Raw genomic sequence first — 22,062 nt, forward strand, 5'->3', positions numbered from 1 at the left:
TCTTTGTGACTGCAGTTGGAGCCAGGTCCTCTGGGGTCCGCCAGCGAGCCGGGTGCTTGGTTTCCTTGCGCTTCCCGTGCTCGTCTCCCCAGGACTTGGAGGTGATCATTTCATACCTTCTTCAGTCCCTACGCCCATCTTTCCCGCTTGACCAGATAAAGTCACACCTCCTTCATCCTTTTGTTCTTCTTCTAGTTTTAGAAGGACTTGGCATTTATTTGCTTCTGGTCTTTCGCATGTGATGCTCTTCTTGGAGATAAATGAGCCAGGGGCTCTTAGCCCTGGCAGAGTTGTGTGAAGGAAGAGAGAGGCTGAGAAGTAACGTTAAGTTGTGAAGGAGGCCTGCTCCATGGACCTGGGGTGGTACCCTACTGTGCTGTTGGGCTCCCTCTTTTGGGAAGAAGCACTAGGTAGGCTTTTTCACCTGGCAAAATGTTATACATCTTTTTTTTTTTTTTTTTTTTTTTGGCCACTCCGCAGCATATGGAGTTCTGGACCAGGGATCAGATCTGAGCCACAGTTGCTGCTGCAGCACTGCCAGATCCTTAACCTCCTGTGCCAGGCTGGGATCGAACCTGCATCCCAGGGTTCCAGAGACGCCACCCATCCTGTTGCACCACAGTGGGAACTCCATATGGCAAAGTGTTAAGTGCCCATTATTGAAAATGGACCACAGTTGACCCTGGGTCATTTGGGCAGCATGAGGTCAATTATTACCTCAGCAGTTTTTTGCTAAGTTAGTGCATTCCCCCCTTTAAAAAACAAAAAAAAAAAAAACAAAAACAAAACCTCACTTGAGTTGAATGCTGTCTTGTCTCTCACTCAGTTTCTGGCAAGACTCCGTATCGAGGCATTATTCTAATCAAAGGGTTGTTAACCTGACAGAGAAGAGGCTTCCGTTTAGATCTTATGAGTCTGTGTTTAGAGATTGTATTCAGACCTTAGAAAGACCTGCTTTTAGTCCTCTAGGGATATGAGTTGTAGGTCCTGACGTGGAAAGAGGACCAGCGTAAGGTGGCTTGGATTCAAATCCTGACTCTTTAAGCCTCTGTTTCTGTGTGTTACATGGAAATAACACATCCTTTGGCTGGCATGGTGGTGAGGCTGTGACAACCCCTGTGATCATCCAGTGCCCGGCACGCAAACCATGTGCCCCCCCCCCCCCCATTGCCAAGATGCCCAGGGATGCTTTGCAGGTCTTTCCCCCAGTGGCCCTTGAGTGGGAAAGTCATTTCGCATGGTCTTAGTATGGTCTGCTGTTGTTGGTTTTAATCACCGTGGTTGTGGTTTGGGCTCTTTGTTTCCACATCTAAATACTGCTGTTGTGTTACTCAATTATTAAAATTAATCTTGCGCCTTATTATTCCATCATGTCTGTTTGGCGATTCCATTAAGGAAATAATTTCTTGTGTTGACAGATGTAGCGACTGGAACTTTGTTTTCTTTTTACGTTTTTGTTTGTTTTCACCCCTTCTGGGTGGGGTGCATTTCCCCCAGTGGTGGAGTCCGCTGTGCATGCAGCACGGCGGGCGTTCCAGTGACCTGGGTGCTTTGGGAAACCAGGGCGGCCTGCGCACCGCACTGCATTAGGCATGTTCCACCCCCGCAACCGACAGTTACCGGGTAATCAGACAGAAACGTGGATGCCCAGGGAGAGCTGAATCCCATCCTTGGTCTACAGGGGCGCAGGAAGGAGTTGGGTTGTCCTGGATGCGGCTTGAGCAGAGACGAGGCCTTTTGATCTCGGGAGTGTGGCAGCTGCAAAGGCGGGCTGTACCGCGTGTCTGCCGGGTGGGCACAGCTTCTCTCGCGGCTCCCTCCTTCCAGCTTCCAGGCCTAACGCGCTCTTGCCTGTCTCCCTCAGGTGGGACGGCATGACATGAACACCCTCAGCCTGCCCCTGAGCATCCGCCGCGGGGGCTCGGACACCAACCTCAACTTCGATGTCCCAGATGGCGTCCTGGACTTCCACAAGGTCAGACTCAGCGCCGACAGCCTGAGGCAGAAAATCCTGAAGGTCACCGAGCAGATAAAAATCGAGCAGACGTCCCGGGAGGGGGACGTGGCCGAGTACCTGAAGCTGGTCAGCAGCGCGGACAAGCAGCAGGCGGGCCGCATCAAGCAGGTGTTCGAGAAGAAGAACCAGAAGTCGGCGCACGCCATCGCTCAGCTGCAGAAGAAGCTGGAGCAGTACCGCCGGAAGCTCCGCGAGCTCGAGCAGAACGGCGCCCCCCGCAGCGCCAAGGACCTGGCCAAGGAGCCCCCGAAGGACGCCCAGGCCGCTCTGAAGGAGGCGCCGGCCAAGGCCCGCGCCGGCCCGGCCGGCCTGGAGGCGGCCAGGTCGGGCCTGCCGGGGGTGTCGCTCACCCCGCCCGTGTTCGTCTTCAGCAAGTCCAGAGAGTTCGCCAACCTGATCCGCAATAAGTTCGGCAGTGCGGACAACATCGCGCACCTCAAAACCTCCCTGGAGGAGTTCCGGCCCGAGGCCAGCGCCCGGGCCTACGGGGGCAGCGCCACCATCGTGACCAAGGCCAAGTACGGCAGCGATGACGAGTGCTCGAGCGGCACGTCGGGCTCGGCCGACAGCAACGGGAACCAGTCGTTCGGGGCCGGGGGCGGCCCGGGCAAGCTCGCAGCCATCCTGGAGGAGCTGCGCGAGATCAAGGACACCCAGGCGCAGCTGGCCGAGGACATCGAGGCGCTGAAAGTGCAGTTCAAGCAGGAGTACGGCTTCATCTCCCAGACCCTGCAGGAGGAGAGATACAGGTATCCCGGGCCAGACTTACTCGCTGCAGCGCTGGCTCCAGAGTCAGGCGCTCGCGGTTGTATCTCCGAGGAATATGCATCTGGGTCAGAGGCATTTAGGAATCGATCGATCTTTGTGATTCTGAGTTATGCTCTGTGACTCGAAGCCTGAGAGCTTAGAGAAAGACGTCACGGTGCGGGGGTGGGGGGTGGGGTGTCTGTTAAAATATCCCTGCAGAGGGGGCAGCTCGGGCATATGGAGCTCCTGATTCCCTAGACTCCTGTTAGGACGTCTCAGGACCCTCATTCAGAGCTCTGTATTCCATTTCCCTCCATAACAGCTGTCAAGTAAAAACAGATGCCTTCTCCAGCAAGGTAGCTTTTATTTGGTACATAAGGCTTTATCTAGTGTGATTTTGGGTGGGGTTTTTTTGGCCCCTCTGATGACACGTAGAAGCTCCCAGACCAGGGATTGAACCCATGCCACAGCTGTAACCAGAGCCACAGCAGGGACAATGCCACGAGATAACTCCTAGGGTGTTTTTTTTGTTTTTTTTTTTTACTGATACTATGGTTTACTCATTAAACCTTTCACCTCAAATGAAGAATTTTCACAAGGAATCTTAAGATTGAAGTAGCCATTAAAATCTTGTGGCTTATATTGGCCAATTTTCTAAGTCGGGTGTTGGTGGGCTGGTTTTTGGTGATTGTAGCATAAAAAGTGTGTGTGCCCACCATCCCCTTCTCCACCGTTTTCCCGGGAAAAATAGCCCCTGCCCCGCGTTATTTTTGTCAAATGAATATGTTAACTTCTAAAACTGTAGATAAAAAAATGAATGCCTATTACATATTGTAAGATTTCAATTTTAAATTTAGTTTACAAGTTGTTTTATATCTGATATGTGATTTTACATATGTGTTAATTTAGAGACATGAATTTTTTCGGCTCGCCTATTTTTAGGAAATGATTTTTTCAGATTTTCTGCATGCATCTTTGACTTTGGATTCTTTGTCACATAAGAACGACTTTTGAGTCACAACTTTTCCAGATAATATTAACTTTAATGCCATTCAGATGTTTTGGGATACCGCGCCCTTTGGATCCAGATTTTATTTCGACTCACAAATACCCATTTGCTGAAGTTCGGAACAGTTTTGATGATGCTCGTGTGTTATCTCGTTATGTTTGTGAGCTTCATGGTTGTCACTCACTACATGGCTTACTTTAAGAGGTGGGTTTTTTTTGGATTTTTTTTTTAGGGCTGCACCCACGGCATATGTAAGTTCCCAGGCTAGGGGTCAAATCAGAGCTGCAGCCCCTGGGATGTGGGATCTGAGCCATGTCTGCAATCTACAACACAGCTCATGCCAACACTGGATCTTTAACCCACTGAGCCAGGCCAGGGATCAAATCTGTAGTCTCAAGGATACTAATCGGATTCTTAACTCACTGAGCCACAACGGGAACTTCCAAGAGATCTTTAAAAGGCTTGTTTATAACACCAGCATTGGGCACCTATGAAGTCCTACCTGAGAATAATCCTTAAGTCTGTATTAAGGTTTTTTTTTTTAAATGATTCTATCAAGTGGCCTATAAAAGCATCTAAAATTGGTATTGATTGAAGTCATTCCAGGCTAATGCATCTTCCCTAAATAGTGCTTCCTGTTTCAGAATAAACATTATAAGGTTTCAAATACAAGACAAACTTCTTCTCTGAGGGGAGTGAAGGGTAGGAAGGGGAATCTTTGTGTTTCTATTAGATTTGGACTCTTTAGATTTAAATTTGGGCTTTTGGAAATGCTCCCCCCTAAGCCATCTTTAATATTTAACAGGCATACTTTTTTTTTTTTATTGGCACTTAAGTGCTAAGAGCTGAAACATGTGTTCAGAATCCCCTTGTGCACTGGGAAATAAGGGGAACTGGCTCCAGTGGAGCAACTGGTCCTTTCCTGTTGGCCTGTGACCATCAACCACTGGGCACTGTGTGAGCGGAAGAGGGAAAAGCACCAGGATGCCGGCGGGTCCTGTCTCAGGCGGCATCCGGGACAGCCCTGTCCCCTCCCCAGTCCTGGCGCTTGCGCCAGCTGAAGAGGTCTGTCCCATGGTCCCCACAGCCCGTCTGCCGTGGATGGGAAAGCCAGGTTCGGTTTGCGGGAACTCTCAGCCGTGGGCACAGGGTTGCGACTGCAGAGACCAGCCCTTCCTGGCGCGGGCGTTTGGTGTCATTCGAAAGCGCGGGCGCCACAGCTCCACTTGTGGGCGCGCCGGCTGCGAACACGCCGCGGGGCCCTGGCCGCAGAGAGACACGAAGGACGGCGCTCTCCATGCGCCGGGAGGCTCTGAGATGTCCCGCTCAGAATTTGCGTCTCTCTTTGCGCAGGTATGAGCGGCTGGAAGATCAGCTCCACGACCTCACAGACCTGCATCAGCACGAGACGGCCAACCTGAAGCAGGAGCTGGCCAGCATCGAGGAGAAGGTGGCCTACCAGGCCTACGAGCGGTCGCAGGACATCCAGGTACCTTGCCTCTCGTCGTCAGGTGCACGCGTGGCCTCTCCCCGGCCCTTCATGCGTGGGAGCAAACTAAGTGCATTACCCCCAAGCCCGAAAGGAATTCTAGCCCATGGAGCAAACTTTATTCTTCACCTTATTAACCCCGTTAGCTTATGTTAGAGACATTAAGCTATGTTCTGTTTACTTTCTGCCTGAATTAGTTCATAAATATTTATTACCTACTCCAGGCCTATTATCTGTAGTCTGTTTTCTCCATCGTCACCACAAGCGTTAAAACAGCAGACAGACCTTTCCTTCGACACGCTTGCCGAGGTGGAGGTCAGGAGCCATGCTCTCAAAGCCACAGAAATTCAGGCGTGTGGTGCCCAGCAAGCTGTGGACTAGTGGGGCCGGCGGTCCCTTCACAGTCAGACACTGGGTTTGGTCCCAGCCTTTCATCGGCTTTGTGGTCCTGAGCAGATCTTAAGTCTGTTTACTCACCTGCAAAATAACAGCTTTCATATTTGTGAGGATTTCAGGCACCCGAATGCACACCAGGTGCCAAGACCAGCAAAGAGACTCCATGTCGCTGGTACAGCGACCCTTTCAGGTGATTCCTGTCATTCTCTCCATTTGTCAGAGGTGGAGACCAAGATGCAGAGAGGTTAAGTGGCTTGAACACAGTCTTGCAAATAGTCCTTGGGTAGTGAATGTGAGGGAATGGCCTGGAGAAGGTGGGATTTGAAGGGGGCGGGTGGGATCCCCATGGATCGAGGGTGCTAGTAACCAGATCAGTATAAACAGAACGTTCCAGAATTCATGTGATAGTAATGCTGTAGTGGAGCAACCCTAGGCTTCTTGGGCTCCTTTTGGGTGGGGGCAGTGTTACCAGAAAGTCTTTTCTCCCCCCGTTTTTATTCAGATATAATTGATACACAATTGTGTAATAGTTTTAAAGGATGTAACATAATGGCTTCATCGATGTATATACTGATATATTAGGAAATGATCATGCAGTAAGTCACCATTCATCTCCTCACAGAGTTACAAATTTGTTTCCTTGTGATGAGAGGTTCCAAGGTGGGCCCTCTTGGCAGCTTTCGAATGTCCGATACAGTTACTGTCAGCTACAGTCACCAGGCGGTACCTTGCATCCCCAGGGTTTGCTCACCTGGCAGGGTTTTTGCCTTTTGACCTCCCTTCTCCATTTCACTTCCCTTTGAGATTCTGCATATAAGTGAGATCACACACCGTGTTTCTCTGACTCATTTTACTTAGCATAATACCCTCTTGATCCGTGCACGTTATTGTCCATGGCAGTAGTTCCCCGTTTCTCATGGCTGTGTAATACGCCTGTGTGTGTGTGTGTGCGCCACATTTTCTGTAGTCACCCATCAGTGAACACGCAAGTTGTTTCCATGTCTTAACTCGTGTCAAGAATGCTGTAATGAATACAGGGATGCAGTAGCTCTTCAGATGCTGATTTCATTTCTTTCATGCATATGCCCAGAAGTGGAATGGCTGGGTCGTATAGGACTTCTGTTTTTAATTTTTTGAAGAACCTCTACACGATTTTCCATAGTGGCTGCACCGACTTATATTCCTGTTGATCACCTTAAAAAAAAAGGATACGGATACGCTTCAGGTCAGCTCAGCTTCATTTTTACAAATTTTCTGCATAGGCTGCAGTTAATTTTCTCCAGCCCCACTTCGCAGGGGAGAAAACTGAACCATAAAGAGGAATTTCTTCCACGATGTGTGAGCCGGTTTCAGCTGCCCGCATTCTGTTCCTTCCGCGTCGGGGGCCGAGCCCGCGCTCATCCCAGACGTCTGTCTGCTCGGACGGTTCTGGGGGCCAGAGCGTCAGACTTGTTTGCCTTTGCAGACCCGGCGCAGAGGATCCTTGGGGGGTTTCTGCCCCTGCTCTGGACGAAGAGACTTCACTTCACTGCTGACTGGTTTAAAAATGTGACCCGGTTTAAATGTGAAGTGTTGCCAGGCGAACAGTGCAGTCATTTTATTGGAACATTCTCTTTTAGGACAGGTCTGGGATCCCTGGCTTGTGTCTAAAGATAGGGTTTTCTCATTTAGGGGATTGTTTGGGTGAATATTGTTATTCCATCTCTGAAGAAACATACTCTGGAGATGGAGGGATAAGATAAAGGGGGGGACTTCACAGAAGGAGCTTAACAATTCAGGGAGTTCCCATCACGGCTCAGCAGTAATGAACCCGACGTATTTGTGAGGATGCAAGTTCCATCTCTGGCCTTGCTCAGTGGGTTAAGGATCTAGTGTGGCTATGGTGTAGGCCAGCAGCTACCTCTAGCCTGGGAAGTACTATGTGCTGCATCTGCAGCCCAAAAAAGAAAAAAAAGAAAGAAAGAAAGAAAAAAATTCAGAAGAGTTTATTTCAACTTTTCTGGTTTTATCGGTAGCTCAGAAATTGCAAAGAGGACGTCTCTGTGAGTGACTGGAGGGCCTTTCTCGTTAGGATGGTTAGAATCCTGGCTCTACCTCCTACTGAGACTGCACCCATTGGCTCTGTGCCTCGGCCTCCTCGTCTGTAAAATGGAAATAGTGGGAGTTCCCATCATGGCTCAGTGGTAATGAACCCGACCGACTAGGCTCCGTGAGGGGGCAGATTCAATCCCTGGCCTCCCTCAGCGGGTTAAGGATCCGACATCTCTGTGAGCTGTGGTGTAGGTCGAAGAGGTGGCTTGGATCCCATGTGGCTGTGGCTGAGGCATAGGCTGGCAGCTGCAGCTCCAATTCGACCCCTAACCTGAGAACTTCCATATGCAGTAGGTGTGGCCATAAAAAGTCAACACAGGAGTTCCCGTTGTGGCGCAGCAGAAACGAATCTAACTAGAAACTATGAGGTTGTGGGTTCAACCCCTGGCCTCGCTTACTGGGTTAAGGATCTGGTGTTGCTGCGAGCTGTGGTGTAGGTCGCAGACGTGGCTCGGATCTAGTGTTACTGTGGCTGTGGTGTAGGCTGGCAGCTGCAGCTCCAATTAGATCCCTAGCCTGGGAACCTCCATATGCCGAGGGTGCGGTCCTAAAAACCAACCAAAAAAAGACTAAATAAATAAGTAAAATAAAATGGAAATATCAATGAGCTGTCCAAAGGCTGTCAGGAGGATTAAATAAGACAAGACATGCCAAGTGCTTAAATCTTTAGCTGACAGTAATAAACAGACAAAAAAAAAATGCTGGCTAATTTCTTTCTTTATTATATATGAGTAGCCATTATTTCTTGGGGGGTTTTGGCTTCATCTTTATTTCCTGTGTCTTTTGTTTTCACAGGTGGGGTTGTACAAGGGGTGGGGGTGGTAGGAGAAGGATAGCCATTGTCTCTAGGACGCAAGGGTTTTGTTTAAAGATTTACAATTAAAATCGGCAATTAAAAGAGTTTAAGGAGAATCCTGTCCTCTGTCCTTATCCTCAATAAGTTAAATACTGGACCCAAGGAAGTACTAAAAATTGTGGAGCTGAGTATGTCTTAGTGGGTGCTGTGATCAAAATTCCATACCATTCACTGCTTAATTTTCTTGGATTTTTCTTTTGGTAGAAAATTCGACAGAAGTTCTAAGGCAACTCTAAGATCAGTCAATTATATGTGACATTCATCCACTCAATCACAGATGAATGAATGTGCCTAAAATGTTGATCTTTGGAGTTCCCACTGTGGCACAGTGAGTTAAGGATCTGGCATTGTCTCTGCAGTGGCACAGGTTTGATCCTCAGCCTGGGGCAGGTGGTTAAGGATCTGATGTTGCAGCGGCTGTGACAGAGGTTGTAGCTGCAGCTCAGATTCTATCCGAACTTCCAAAAAAAAAAAAAAGGTTGATCCTTTTCCTGTTCTGTCACCTTTTCTGTGCCGTACCTGAAGTGGAGGAAACCCTGGGCCCAAGTGTTTGAAGAGAAGCCATGATTTGGGGGGGAGCATCTGCCGATTGCCCTAGAAAGCTAGCACTTTTTAGAATGTGAAGGTCTGAAGCTTTACCTTTTTGGTTGACAGCCTGTGTGATGCAGTTGCTATAGTAACAGAGAACCCTCTTCTTTGGCCCGTAGAGTAGGTTTAGCGGAAGAAAAGCAAATCCATGTTGGAGCCATGGTGCTTGTTGAAACTCTGAAAAGACGACTGTATGTTAATTGAGCAAATGTCCTGGTAAATGAGTTAGAAAATAGGCCGGTGAACTCAAAGAGGCTCATTGTCCTGCCTCTCCTTGGGTCCTTTTCTCCAGAGAGGTGGAAGCCTCCTATCCTGTTGCTCCGGTCTCTGGAGCATTCAGCCGGTGTAGCACCTGCTGTGAGCCTGGCACCGGCTCCACGCGGGCGGCCCTGTCCTCGTGCAGGTGTGGTCCCTTGGTGAGGGAGGAAGGCCAGTGGGAGGCTTGACAGAGTCTGGTGGGTCCAGGAAGGCCTCCCTCAGGACGTGACCATTTAAGTGGGACCTGAAGGTGGAGGGGCTGGTGCCCGAAGGCCAGCCTCTTAGGCACAGCAAGTGCCTGTGCCAAGGCCCCGAACATGGTCCTTTTCCGAACTTTAAGAAGCCAGTGTTGCCAGAACACAGTGAGGGCAGCAGGGGGCTCGTATTAAGTGGGGCAGGGGGTCGGGGTCGGGGCTGCTAAAGATGTCAGAGCTGCTGCGACAGGAGCCACATCAGCTGTGCGTCTTCCAAAGATCACTTGGGCTGCTGTGTGGAAAGTAGATTCACGAGGTTGAGAACTAAGAGTGGGAGTTCCTGTTGTGACACAGTGAAAATGAATCCGACTAGGAACCATGAAGTTGCGGGTTCGATCCCTGGCCTCACTCAGTGGGTTAAGAATCCGGCGTTGCCGTGAGCTGTGGTGTAGGTCGCAGACGCGGCTTTGATCTGGTGTTGCTGTGGCTGTGATGTAGGCTGGCAGCTGTAGCTCTGATTAGACCCCTAGCCTGGGAAGTTCCATATGCTGTGAATGTGGCCCTAAAAGGACAAAAAGAAACAACAAAAAAAAAAAAAAAAGAAGAAAGAAAAGGCAACCCATAGAATGGGAGAAATTTAAAAAACAAACAAAAACTAAGAGTGGTGGGTAGAGAAATTATGAGAAAAGTTTTTTTTTTTAATCTTTTTTCTCTTTATTGTTAGACGCTATGCATAAACATATAAACCAAAAATAGCAGGGATCCTCTTGGGCCTCAGTAAGAGCAGGGGGGGAAGAGGTCCCAGAAACTTTTTTTAAAGTATAAGACATGTTAGTGCCTGGACCAAGGGTGTGGAAGGCAGACCAGGGCCAGCAGAGCCGAACCGAAGGCTCCTTCCCTCTCCCCAGAGCCAGGATAACCCAGGGAGCCCCCCGCCAGCAGCCGGTCCCTTTGAGGGGGGGGTGCCACCGAGGGAACACGCAACACTCTTGGAGAGCAGCACGTAGGATAAGTCAAAGCTCCCTCCCTCCATCCGTGTGCCCTTCAGAGCTCCAACTGAGGAAAAGCAGAGTCCAGTGCACTCTGACCCCTGCCCAGCTGCCCAGGGCCCAGATGCCCCCAAACTTGGCACTTACCAAAGCCTGTCCCAGCTCAGACCCACCATTACGAGAACTTGACCCTCGTAATGTTACTGCAGGCAGGGACCCAGGTGACGTGGATGCGGGTTCCTGAGCGGGGGGAGATGACCGATCAAGTGAAGTGTACCCATGTTGCATCGATGGGGCTGGGCGACGGGTAGATGGGAGGGCTGTCAGGGAACACGTCTGCTCTGAGAGCTTGGTGCATCGGGTGCTGTTTTCTGAGAAAAAGAACCAGAAGGGAAACGGAGGTGACGGCAGGAATGGGAAAGGTGCCGACTTGAGTCCGCCCCTGGACGTGTCGCTTTTGAGGTGCTTTTCAGAAGCCCATGGGGCAAAGTCAAAGACACAGGTGGACATGTGAGTCAACCTCCGAAGAGACAGCTGCCCAGAGATTGACCTGGCGTCATTCGTATCTAGTAACCAGAGCCTCGGCAGGAACGAGATGTAGGAGAGCGTGTAGCCTCAGGTCGTGTCCTGGCCCCGCAGCCAGCCTGCCCCAGCCCTCTCGCCCCCGGCCTCCACTGGGGTCTGCGATAGATGCACGCGGACGCTGAGCGCTGGAAATAAGGACTAGCAATCGGAGATGCCACCTGCCCCATGGCTGGAGGAGTCACCTGTCACAAAACAGAACCCCCTCCCTCTAGTTGGTTCCTGATGGTACCACCAGATGCCATGATTGTATGCATTTTATTTTAAATGCCAGTGGAGTCGAAATCCTTGGCCGTGATTCCTTCTCCGTGGTGGTTTACGGTTGTCGAGGCACGCTCGTTCCCTCTGCGAGTAGCAGGATAAAGGGAGCCTTGCGAGTCTTGCCTTCCTTCTCTGTCTTCACCGTTCCCAGCGGGTGGGCTGCTCACAGCTGCCCGGGCCGTGGGCGTCCTGAGCGGGGGCCTTGTGCCCGGCCCAGCTCGCGTGCACGTGCCGCCCGGGGTCTCAGCAGCGTTTGATGCCCGCTCTCCCTCTTGCCCACAGGAAGCCCTGGAGTCCTGCCAGACTCGCATCGCGAAGCTCGAGCTCCACCAGCAGGAGCAGCAGGTGCTGCAGACGGACTCGGTGAACGCCAAGGTCCTGCTGGGGAAGTGCATCAACGTGGTGCTGGCCCTCATGGCCGTCCTCTTGGTGTGCGTGTCCACCATGGCCAAGTTCATCGCGCCCATGATGAAGAGCCGCTTGCACATTCTCGGCACCTTCTTCGCCGTGACTCTCCTTGCGATATTTTGTAAAAACTGGGACCACATTCTGTGCGCCATCGAAAGGATACTAATACCCAGATGAAGCCGCCGCCTTCCGTCCTCAGTCCTTCGAGTTGTTATTTCAAAGAAAACTGTGCAGACGACCACATCCTAAAACGAACGGCTGTGCCGACGCAGGAGTACGAGGACCAGGGCTGTAGCACGGTAGCACGGTCCAGCTCGGGCCCTCGTCCTTGGCTCGCGAGAATCTCTTTCCAGACGGTCCCCGCCTTGCACACTGCCTTAGTCAGGCCAGGTCTCCAGCCCACCTGCCTACCCAGCTTGGCCAACCTCTGGTTGGTGAGTGCTTGGCCTAATTAGTGACCCAGCAGAAAAGGGACGTAAGACGCTCACTCCCTCTCTCTTGGGTCTCTGTCAAAATCACCCTTTCCTGAGTTGCGTTTTCCGCGGGTCTCGTAAGCAGCAGGGGTGACGGGAGGGGGCGAAGCACAGGTGTTGCCCCTGTGAACACGTGTGGTCCGTGGGGTTACAGTAAGCCCTGTGTCATCCATCCCACCGTCCACTGATGACCATAGGTCCCACGTGTGCCCAGTGTCCACAGTGGCCAACTGTGTGTGACTCTCTGTCCCGTGGAAGTCTTGTAACACCCCCCTGTCTATCCAGCCGATGTCCAGCTTCCGTGTCCGGTTGCGCTGTAAATGGTAAGACGCGAGCACTGATGAGCGGGCTTTGGCTTCCTGTGTCCAGGGAGCTGCACACTGGGTTTCACCCGGTTGTCAAATGCACCATCTTCCGGGCACGCAGACACGCTTCCCAATCCCTCTTCAAACTGTGGCTCTCACTTCTAATTGCGGTCCAACCCGCACCACCCCCGGGCTTTGTGTTCAGCACACCTTCGTCGCTCGAGGCCCCTCTGAGGACCTGGTTTCCTTCCCGTGATTGGCCGTACTCACCGTCCTCGAGGGATGGCAACGCTTGCTCAGTAAATGAAAACCAAGGATGCTGCTGTCGCAGGGTTTTTCCTCTTCAAGCAGGACAACAGGATCCGAGTTTCAGGGCTCAAGTGCCCTGAGGTAGGCACACCGAAAGGGGGAAGGAAATACGACGTGTGGTCTGAGCGGGTGGCAGCCGGATCAGTGGGCGCGGCTCACCAGGACGAAGCTGGAGAGGCTCCTCCTCGGACCCCGAGAGACCAGCAAGAAGAGGGTCCGTTAGATCTGGGGTCCGAGCCAAGGGTGCCGTCTGTCTCCTAGGATCTTGCTGACCGTACGTCCTAAGGTCATGAGTGGCGTGGCCGCACTCCCGCCGAGGGGAAGGCCTTCAGAAATCAACGTCTTTGGCCCCTTTGGGGGCGCCCGTCACTCTCTTGAGCCCAGATAATGTTTTCCGTTAAATCTCTCTGTGTAGATGACACGAAGGAAGACCGGGACGATTTTCGTGGACACCCTGGATCGGCCTCTCTTCCCACCAGCTGTCCTCTCAGCTGAGGCGTAAAGATCCGTGTGCGTGTACATTTTCCTCCAGGAAACATCGGAGCGTCGGGATTTCAATTAAGTGCAATATTTGGCAAACAGCTGCTCTGAGGGAAATCTCCTGAAAAAAATGTGACGTGTGCCGTGATTGGAGGGAACAGCGGGGTAGTGGAGTGTTTGGTTCAAGTCCAGTGTGGGTCAGACTCATACAACTCAAGCTTGCTTGCTTTTCTTTTCTTTTTTTACAGTTTACAAATCAGTGGTTTTAGTCAATGTACGCTTTTGTAACAGTCTCTACCATCTCATTCCAGACTTGAGCTTTTGAAAACAATAAACATCATTTCATGAAAGTTTTGGATTCAGGGAAGAGGGAGTCCCAGTCTCACCCCATCTCGTGGCGGGGGCCCCTTTCACTGCCAGACTCTCGTCTGGTCCCCCAAGTCGGCTGGAAATGCACTGTGGTCCATCCAACCCAGGGGCTGGAACCAGGTTGCAGATGCCGGGAAGGAAGGGGCAAGAGTGCTGCGCGTGTCTGTTTCCATGGCCAGCGTTCCCTGTTCGCCGTGGGCCTCAGTCTCCGTGTGCGCCCAGGGCTGGATGTAACTTAGGCCGGTGAATCGAGCTGGGGCCTGGCCTATTCGTGTCTCTGAATCTTTCTGAGGCACTTTGGACAAGGCAGGGAGTGGGGTGGATGCAGATGCTGCTGGTAGCTTAGAGAGAAGAAGGGAGACCCCTCGCCCTCGAGGTCAGGGCTCTGGGAGGTTCCAAGAAGATGTGGGCCATCGTCCCACAGCCCCACCCTCCCTCCGCCACCCACCCTGGCACGTGTGCCCGGATGCTTCCCGACCTGTCGTCCGTGTGTTCCTCTCCCTGGTGAGAGAAGCGGGGGAGAAAGCGGCAGCCCGGTTCCTCCCCCCCCCCCGCCCCCCGCAGCCGGGAGCCCCTACCAGGAGCTGCTCAGAGCTGGCTCTCTTCTGAAATGCTGGAGTGTCCACCTGCTCACCAAGTTTTTTAAAGAATTCAATTTCCGGTGATTCTCATTCGATTTGAAAAACCTTTTTTTCACTTGGATATGTTCAGGCTACACAGTGTATTTATTTTAGAGTCTTGTGGAAAGTTCATGAAGCTTTTCAATAAATGATATACTCCAAGGAGACTTTGTCTGTAGTTTATTAGTCTCAGTAAACTCTCCTGCTGCTGCTTTTTTTTTCACTGCCAAGGAGACTAAATGTTGTAAATATACAACAGAAAGAGTGATCTAGGTATGGCAAATCCTGGCATTGGATACCCATGTACATTTAAGTTGAATCTTCCCCCCACTGTTCACTGGCAGGCAGGCGGCGTGCCGTGTATGCCCGGAGAGGAAAGCTGGCCGTGGGCGGATGGGTAAACACCTGCTCCCTCAGCGAACTTACACCGCGTGATCGGAGGTGCTGGACGTTGGGTCCTAGCACTAGGGTCTTTGGTGATGCATTATTTTCATGATCACCAGGATAGCGATGGTTTGCTCAGGGCAAAACCAAAACCTAAAACTACTCTCTTATGGGTTTCATTTGAATTGGCTATTCCAGCTTGTATTTTGAGTATGATTAAGTCAGAGCAAAACACCCCCCCCCACTCACCCCACCACCAATAAAAGTTTAAACCCACAATGAAGCAATAACTAAAAGTATTCCATTGCCAATTCTGGACGGTGAAAGTAGGGTGAGCCCCACGTTTCTTGCGTGTACAGTTAGTTGTGTTGCTTGTACAGTTGCTGTGATCTGAAGATAAACTGAAATTTTCTGCAACTCCTCCCCTTTCCATTCCGGCTTGTGACGCTGTTACCCTTCCCTGTCAGTGAGCATCCCGATGATGCTGGCCCTTCTCCTGCTTTGTCGCTCTTTGTTTCATTTAAATATTTCCCCATCATGCTTCTTGCCTTTGTCTTTTTTTTCTGGTGGAGCAGGTTTAATTATGGGCTCAATAGTAGGGAACTAGCTTCCCTTGGGCAACTAATTACTTAGGTCCTTTCTCTTTGGAGTTTAAATACCAAATTATTTTGCATCAAATGGGAACACTTTTTCCAAATATAGTTGTATGCACTTGGAAAAAACATTTAAATATGCTTGTTAATAGGAACATATATGATTAAACAACCTATTGTGCATATTTCTATAACCGCAAGGAACCAGGAGTGGGATGAAATGGCATTCCTTTAAATTCAGGACTTTATCTGGAGAAAGGTGTTTTAAGAAGTTCAGCACATGTGCTGAGGAAAGAGTTGGTCTGAAAGATAAGCCACTGAAAAGAATGAAATTGACCTATTCATAGTAAAAGTAAAGAAGTTTTTTTTTTTTTTTTAAGGATACATTTAACAAGAGGGAAAACCAGAGGATTTAAAGCAGAACTAATCTATAATTTTCTAAAGTGAATACAATTCTCTGTTTATAAGAAGCTGGAAAGTCATGTACCTTGATTGCAGTAGGAATGATTTATGTGTTGCAACTTTAATTTATTTAAAGCGTTTTGACTCTATTTGTCCTCAAATGTTTCAACAAAAGTGTGCTCTCTGTTTAAGGTATGTTTAGGCAGTAGTGAGCGGCTCTAAGCGAAGAAACTGGAAATGTTTATTATGAGGTCTGTTGGAAATTTCTGTTTTGTGGGATATCCTATAGTTTCTTGTCAGCCTAAAATGGTCAGTTCTCTGTAGCTCTTCACCCCATTCAAAGCAGGTGCCATTATTTTTTAAAAGAAACACTTCATGTTGCTTTGATGTTAAATAAAGAGCTAGATTTCTTAAATTTTCACATTTGTCAGAGACCCTCTCAGTAGTAGATGCGCGTGTGGGTGTGTGTTGAGCGTGATCGTTTTTAAAGACCGACTGTCGTCGCGCAGGTTTGGGTTCATGACAGACGATTCGACGGTGTAAAGGTTTCCACACACTTGCTGTCTCCACACGTGCACAGCCTCCCCTACTGTCAACATCCCTCACCGGGGGGACATCTGTGACACTGAACAAGCCTGCATTGACCCATCATTATCACCCAAAGTCCCTAGTTTATGTTAGGGTTCACTCTTGGTTTGTATTCTGTGGCTTCAGACAAGCCAGTAATGCCATTTGTCCACCTCTACTGTGCCATACAGCATAGTTTTGCTGCCCCAGAACCCTCTGTGTCTGCCTGTTCAGCACCCACCCACTGTGTACAAACGAAATAACTAGACCTCTTAGGTGACAGAAACATTTGTAAATACATCAGCTCATTCCCTGACCTGGCTACTTGCATCCTTGGAAATTTTGTGGGCCCCCGCTGTTATTTTGTACACCCATTGATATTTGATATCTCAAGATGGGTCTACAGAAAAAAAGAAGCGATTGCATTAAATGTTTGACCAGCCCAGTGTCGTCCCAAGTGTTGCTTTCTGGGAATCACCAAGTTTGTACTTCCTTAAAAAAGAGATGGAGAGGAGTTTCCATTGCGGCTTAGCAGGTTCAGAACCCGACATAGCGCCTGTGAGGATGCAGGTTCGATCCCTGGCCTTGCTTAGGGGGTTAAGGATCTGGTGTTGCCACCAGCTGCGGTGTGGGTCACAGATGTAGCTCCGATCTGGTGTGGCCATGGCTGTGGTATGGGCCATCAGCTGCAGCACCACCTCGACCCCGGCCCAGCGGCTTCCATATGCCGTGTGTGTGGCCGTTAGAACAAAGGGATGGAGAAAAAGCTTGATGAGCTGGATTATATGTAGCCAGCAATGAAAGATACTGCTACAGAATAAAAACAGTGTTCTCCTGTGTTGAATATCATACAGACTCCTAATAGAAAAAATTACCCATAGTCACAGCTTGACAGAGTAACTTAAAACCTTAATCGCAGTTCATGATAATAACTTTTCTTAATTTGCAATCATAAAATTGTAGATTGTCTGCAGCCCTACATACAGCGTTATTTTCTGCTAGGCATGACCATGAAATGTAGGAATGTAGAGGACACAGAGGGACGGTGGCAATACCAAATAGCACCTTCTGGGCTTTCATAGCTGTGGAATGACAGCTAACGTTCCTCTGTCAACAGAGCTCTGTGCCAAATGCTTCGCATTCCCTATAAACACAGTTGTTCCAATGCCCAATACACAGGCACTACTGTCCCTGCGTAACAGACGAGGAAACCGAGGCAGCAGCAGGCAGCAGGTAAAGGTGGGGCTGTTCCGCCCCAGGCCTGTGTGACTCTGGCGTCGACGTGGGTAACGGAAAGGACTGAGCGATTGGCTGCTAGTCACTCAGTAGCTCCCGACTCCTGGGAGGCAGGTGGCTCTCCTGGAGTCCAGCAATGGGTCACTCAGCCCCAGAACTGGAGCAGTTAGTATTACAGTTGTAAATTTTGTGTTTCCACCTTTGCTTTCTGGACATACTCTGCTGAGAACGTTACCCAAAGCCAGTGTCCTACGTCTTTGAAAGAGACATGGGCTGACAGATTTGTGGATGAAAAGAATGGAAAGCTATTAAGTAAAGAAACTTCTACACCTTCCCTGGCTTCCTGAGCTTCTTGGGATGTATAATTGGCCATTGGCTGGGCTGAGGATTTATCAGCTTTCTTGCTTAGCTCTGAGATGGTGACGTCCCTGGTGGCTTCTGCTCTGTGTTCCGTGGCATCTGCTACCATCTGTGATGGCCACTCCAAATTCCCCTCCCTGCTAAAGCATCCAGAATCTCTCCCCTGCCAGGCCTTTACCCCGACCGCAGCAGTTAACAGAACAAGCAGCGGCTCGCCTAACAGCTGTTTTTGTCTGTGGTTACTCTGCTCTGGCCCAGGGGCTGGGAATTGGATTTTGTTTTCGCTTCTGCTTGAAAAGAAGCTACTAAATACCAGAAAAGAAGCAAAGTCATGCCTTGGTCTACACTAACAGATAAGGGACTCTTTGCCAAAGAAACTCTCAGAGGCCTAGATTCTTCTTTTGATTCTTAGATTGTCCACATCACAACCAGGGATGCCTTCAAGCTTCCAGTGGGTGTTTGCTCCTCGGTGGTCCTGGTTGCTGTGCCGTCGTCGTAGTCCCTGTGGTTTGCAGCCCAGGCAGGCCCTCTTCGCTGCAGGGAACAGGGACCTCTAAGGCAGATCCCCCAAAGTCAGACCAAAGGCAGTTCATAAACACCCCAGTGGCTCAAGCCAGCAGGAACCCAGACGGAGCCCTGGATTCACAGGGAGATGGCCTTCCCCAGACACTGGAGTCAGAATTGTGACAAGGCGACCTCCTGCTACGCGTGGGCTTTCCCCTTATCAGCAAGCCATCACCTGCGAGTTGATGGAAACTGCGTGTGGAGTTGGAGGGAGGAGGCCGATTCCGTCATTCAACAAGCACTTTTCCTCAAAGGAGGAGCTGCAAGGACAGAGGAGGCTGACGGCTGGGGCCTGGCTCTCCCGGAGAGAGGAGAGCTGGCAGCAGCATGTCACTGGATGCTGACCGGCCCACGCAGTGTGGTGTCCAGTTCCCAGAGCTGGCTCGTGGTCCCCCTGAGGCCACTGGCCTCCGCCTGAGCTCCCGGTCAGCCTGGGGGATGTGTCTCCGGCTTCCTCAGTCAGACTTGTCCTCCTGGGGATGGACTGAGCCATCCAGCTGGTCAGCATTTCGGCTCCTTGGCACCTATTTATCCTCGAATGTCAATCCACACATTTGCTTTTTCTGGTCGGGGAGGTTTTTGTCAGAGCTGCGTTAGGGTGGCTCAGAGCGGGTCACCTGATAAACTAATTCAGCAGATGCTGAGTTCTTGCATGACACGCGGGCAGGCCAGCCTGGATGTGGGGTGGGGTTTTCCTCTTACCTGCAATCTGATTCACCCGGGAAGATATTTGGCTTCTCTGAACCTCCCTGTCCTGCACTGGAATATGGGTCGGGTAGTAAGGTTTAGACGAAGTGCTTCGAAGGTGGCCTTCAGCCATGTCAGGTATTTCCTGAGCACCTACTGTGTGGCAGGCACTGTTCTAGGCACAGGGGTGCAAAGCAATGCCCTCTTCACGGGGCTGCATTCTGGTGGGAGGAGACTGATACACAAAGCAGTACAGGCCATGGAACCCAAAATTAAAGCTTACCTTCATCACCTTGGAGAGGAAACGAACTTTTAAAAAAAAAAATTTATTTTATAGTGATTTTAAATTTTTTCCATTATAGCTGGTTTACAGTGTTCTGTCAGTTTTCTACTGTACGGCATGGGGACCCAGTTACACATACAGGTATACATTCTTTTTTCCCCCATTCTCATGCTCCATCATAGTTCCCAGTGCTACACGGCAGGATCTCGTTGCTTCTCCATTCCAAAGGCAATAGTCTGCATCTATTAACCCCACATCCCCAGTCCATCCCACTCCCTTCCCCTCCCCCTTGGCAACCACACGTCTGTTCTCCAAGTCCATGAGTTTCTTCCCTGTGGGAAGGTTCATTTGTGCCGTATGTTAGATTGCAGATATAAGTGATATCTGAACTTTCTGAGTGCTTTTTCCCCAGCTCCGTTTCACAGCCAGCCCTGCGGCCGTGACCGAGGAGAGCCTCCATAGGGCAAAGGTTTCCAGGTCAGAGGGGCTCCACACAACAGCAAGAACTCGGGAAGATCTGGGGCGGTTCTGTTTGGAAGGGGGAGGAGATGCTCCTGGTATTCCTGCTCCCCCCCTTTTTTTTTTTTTTTTGGCTGGAAATGAATAACATGCAAATGAGCACCTGGGTCTGAGTCAGCGGTGAGTAACCCCTCGGCGGGATGCTGAGCCCTGAGCGCACACACAGCTCCCTGGGGGCTCCTCCACGTCCCTAAGGGGCTTCTCACAGGCATCCTCTACGTGCTGACCCCAGCCCTGGCCCGTGGCGCCCCCCCCCCTGCACAGGTACAAGCCCCAGGCAGGCCAGCGGCACCCCGCACCTGTGCCCAGGAGCTCAGCGGATGACACCCCTTTCCCTGGAAGCCTGGGGCCATGGCGTGCCTGCCCGCGACGAGTGCCAAGGAGAACACTCCCTTCCCCAGTAGCTCTCCCTGCCCAAACGCACCCGGGCTGAACTTTCTCCAGGGCCCCCTCCTCCTCCTCTTCTTCACTCCTTTCCAGCCCCCTGTCCAGACGACCCCACCCTCCCAAACTTTGTCCCCGCCCCACCTCTCCGGAGAGCTTGCTCCTCTGTCGTCAGGTCTTGTACCATCCATGCCTGTTTTTCTGTGGATTCATTTCAGCCACGCAACGGTCCACACAGCTGCTGTCCTGAACCCACTTTCTTGGATCCTGCCTTTCCTCAACTCACTACTCCTTCACCAAGTCTCTTAAAGGAATAGTCTCCCCTCCCCTCCCCCCAGACCTTTCAATCCACTAAAAACTGGTATTAGCCCCCAGACTTACCTAAAACTTCCCTCAGTGGGGTCACCAGTGCCTGGTTTGCTTCTCTGGGACAGGCTTTGCCATCTGTGTCTTTACTGTTTCTACCTCATTTTCCATCGTGACGCCCCCGTCGTGGCTGAAGCATTTAGCTCCCACTGGGGACTTCCTCGCTGCCGCTCTTCTGGTGTCCTACCACCTCTTGAGCATTCGCTTGTCTTCGTTGGCTGCATTATCTGCGCTCCAGGCACCGTGCAGACTGGCCACGAGCCGGCCATCATCTCTATGACTAATAGCTACCATCTCTAGCTAGTGAGTCGCTGCCTCATTGTTCAGCCCAGACCCCCTGTTTCCAGCAACTTAGCCTTCCTCTCTACCCAGACATCCTAAGGCACCTCCAGTTACAAAGCGGGCTCGGTGTTTTTGCCCACGCGTCAAGTCTGTTCTTCCTGCACTTCCTAATTTCACAAAAGCGTCATCACCGTCCACTCGTCCACCCGCACTGCACACCTCAGAGCCATTCTCCTCTTCCTCAGCAGCCCCACCAAGGCATGACACTTCCACCTTCTCTATAAACCCGCAAATTGCTCTGCCCCCGCATTCTGTCTCACTCGCCACTCCCGTGCTCCAGGGATCATTATTTCTCCCTGGGACAGTGGCACCAGGCTCCTAAATGGTCCCCCGAGTCTCTGGGTGTGCCCCCACCCAACGCATCCCCCATGTGACTGCCAGTGTGGTCTTTCTTAAATGCAAGTAGGATCACCCGGTTTCACTGCTTAAACCCTTCAGGGGTTTCCACTGCCCACAGGGTCAAGGCTGAGTTTCTGAGCAAAGCCCACGAGGTCCTTGATGTCCTGGAACGAACCCACCTCCCCAGCCTCCTGCCCCACATCCAGCCGTGAACCCACATTGCCACGTCCCACCCTTGGGTGACGCGCCAGTGCTTTCTTCGGCCTGTGAGCACCTTCCTTCCCCTTCCCGTCACCCTCTAAGACCCTCTCCGTGTCCGCTTTGTGTGGGTCTCCTGTGCTGCCCCCGTCCCCGACTCTGTTCTGTAAAGAAAAGCCCTGTCACAGTCCCTTTATCCTGGGGATTGGAGAGGGTGTGGTTTAGGTCTGTCCCCCCGTGGGAGACAGTGAGCTCCTGGTGGCCCAAACCTTATCCTCCTCATCTGGTCCCCCCCCCCCCCCAGGACCTCGCTGAGTGCCCAGCACGTGGGTGGCGATCAATAGACGCAGTGAACCAAGAAGCCCGATAGTGTGGAATGCAAACCTCTAACGGGGCT

General features: G+C 51.0%; 1 protein-coding gene across 12 annotated transcripts in view; it reads left to right on the top strand.

Annotated features, from left to right (window-relative positions):
* Positions 1-22,062, top strand: part of TMCC3 (transmembrane and coiled-coil domain family 3) — a 400,246-nt gene that overhangs the window by 306,509 nt on the left and 71,675 nt on the right. For 8 of the 12 annotated variants that reach the window (XM_084957585.1, XM_021092754.2, XM_021092755.2 and 5 more), the window contains 3 exons: positions 1,865-2,766; positions 5,127-5,262; positions 11,760-16,239. In XM_084957585.1, coding sequence (XP_084813711.1) covers positions 1,880-2,766; positions 5,127-5,262; positions 11,760-12,062 — 1,326 coding nt within the window. In that variant the 5' untranslated portion in view covers positions 1,865-1,879 and the 3' untranslated portion in view covers positions 12,063-16,239. Of the gene's footprint in view, positions 1-1,864; positions 2,767-5,126; positions 5,263-11,759; positions 16,240-22,062 lie in introns of those variants that run through there. The other 4 variants (XR_014804365.1, XR_014804366.1, XM_084957587.1 and 1 more) reach the window with 1 other exon arrangement.

This window comes from Sus scrofa, chromosome 5 (assembly GCF_054392235.1).
Source record: "Sus scrofa isolate SSC_HxYL_T2T_F1_AM1 chromosome 5, Sscrofa_HxYL_maternal_Yorkshire_Landrace_v2.0, whole genome shotgun sequence".
In the NCBI taxonomy this organism is placed as follows: Eukaryota; Metazoa; Chordata; class Mammalia; order Artiodactyla; family Suidae; genus Sus; species Sus scrofa.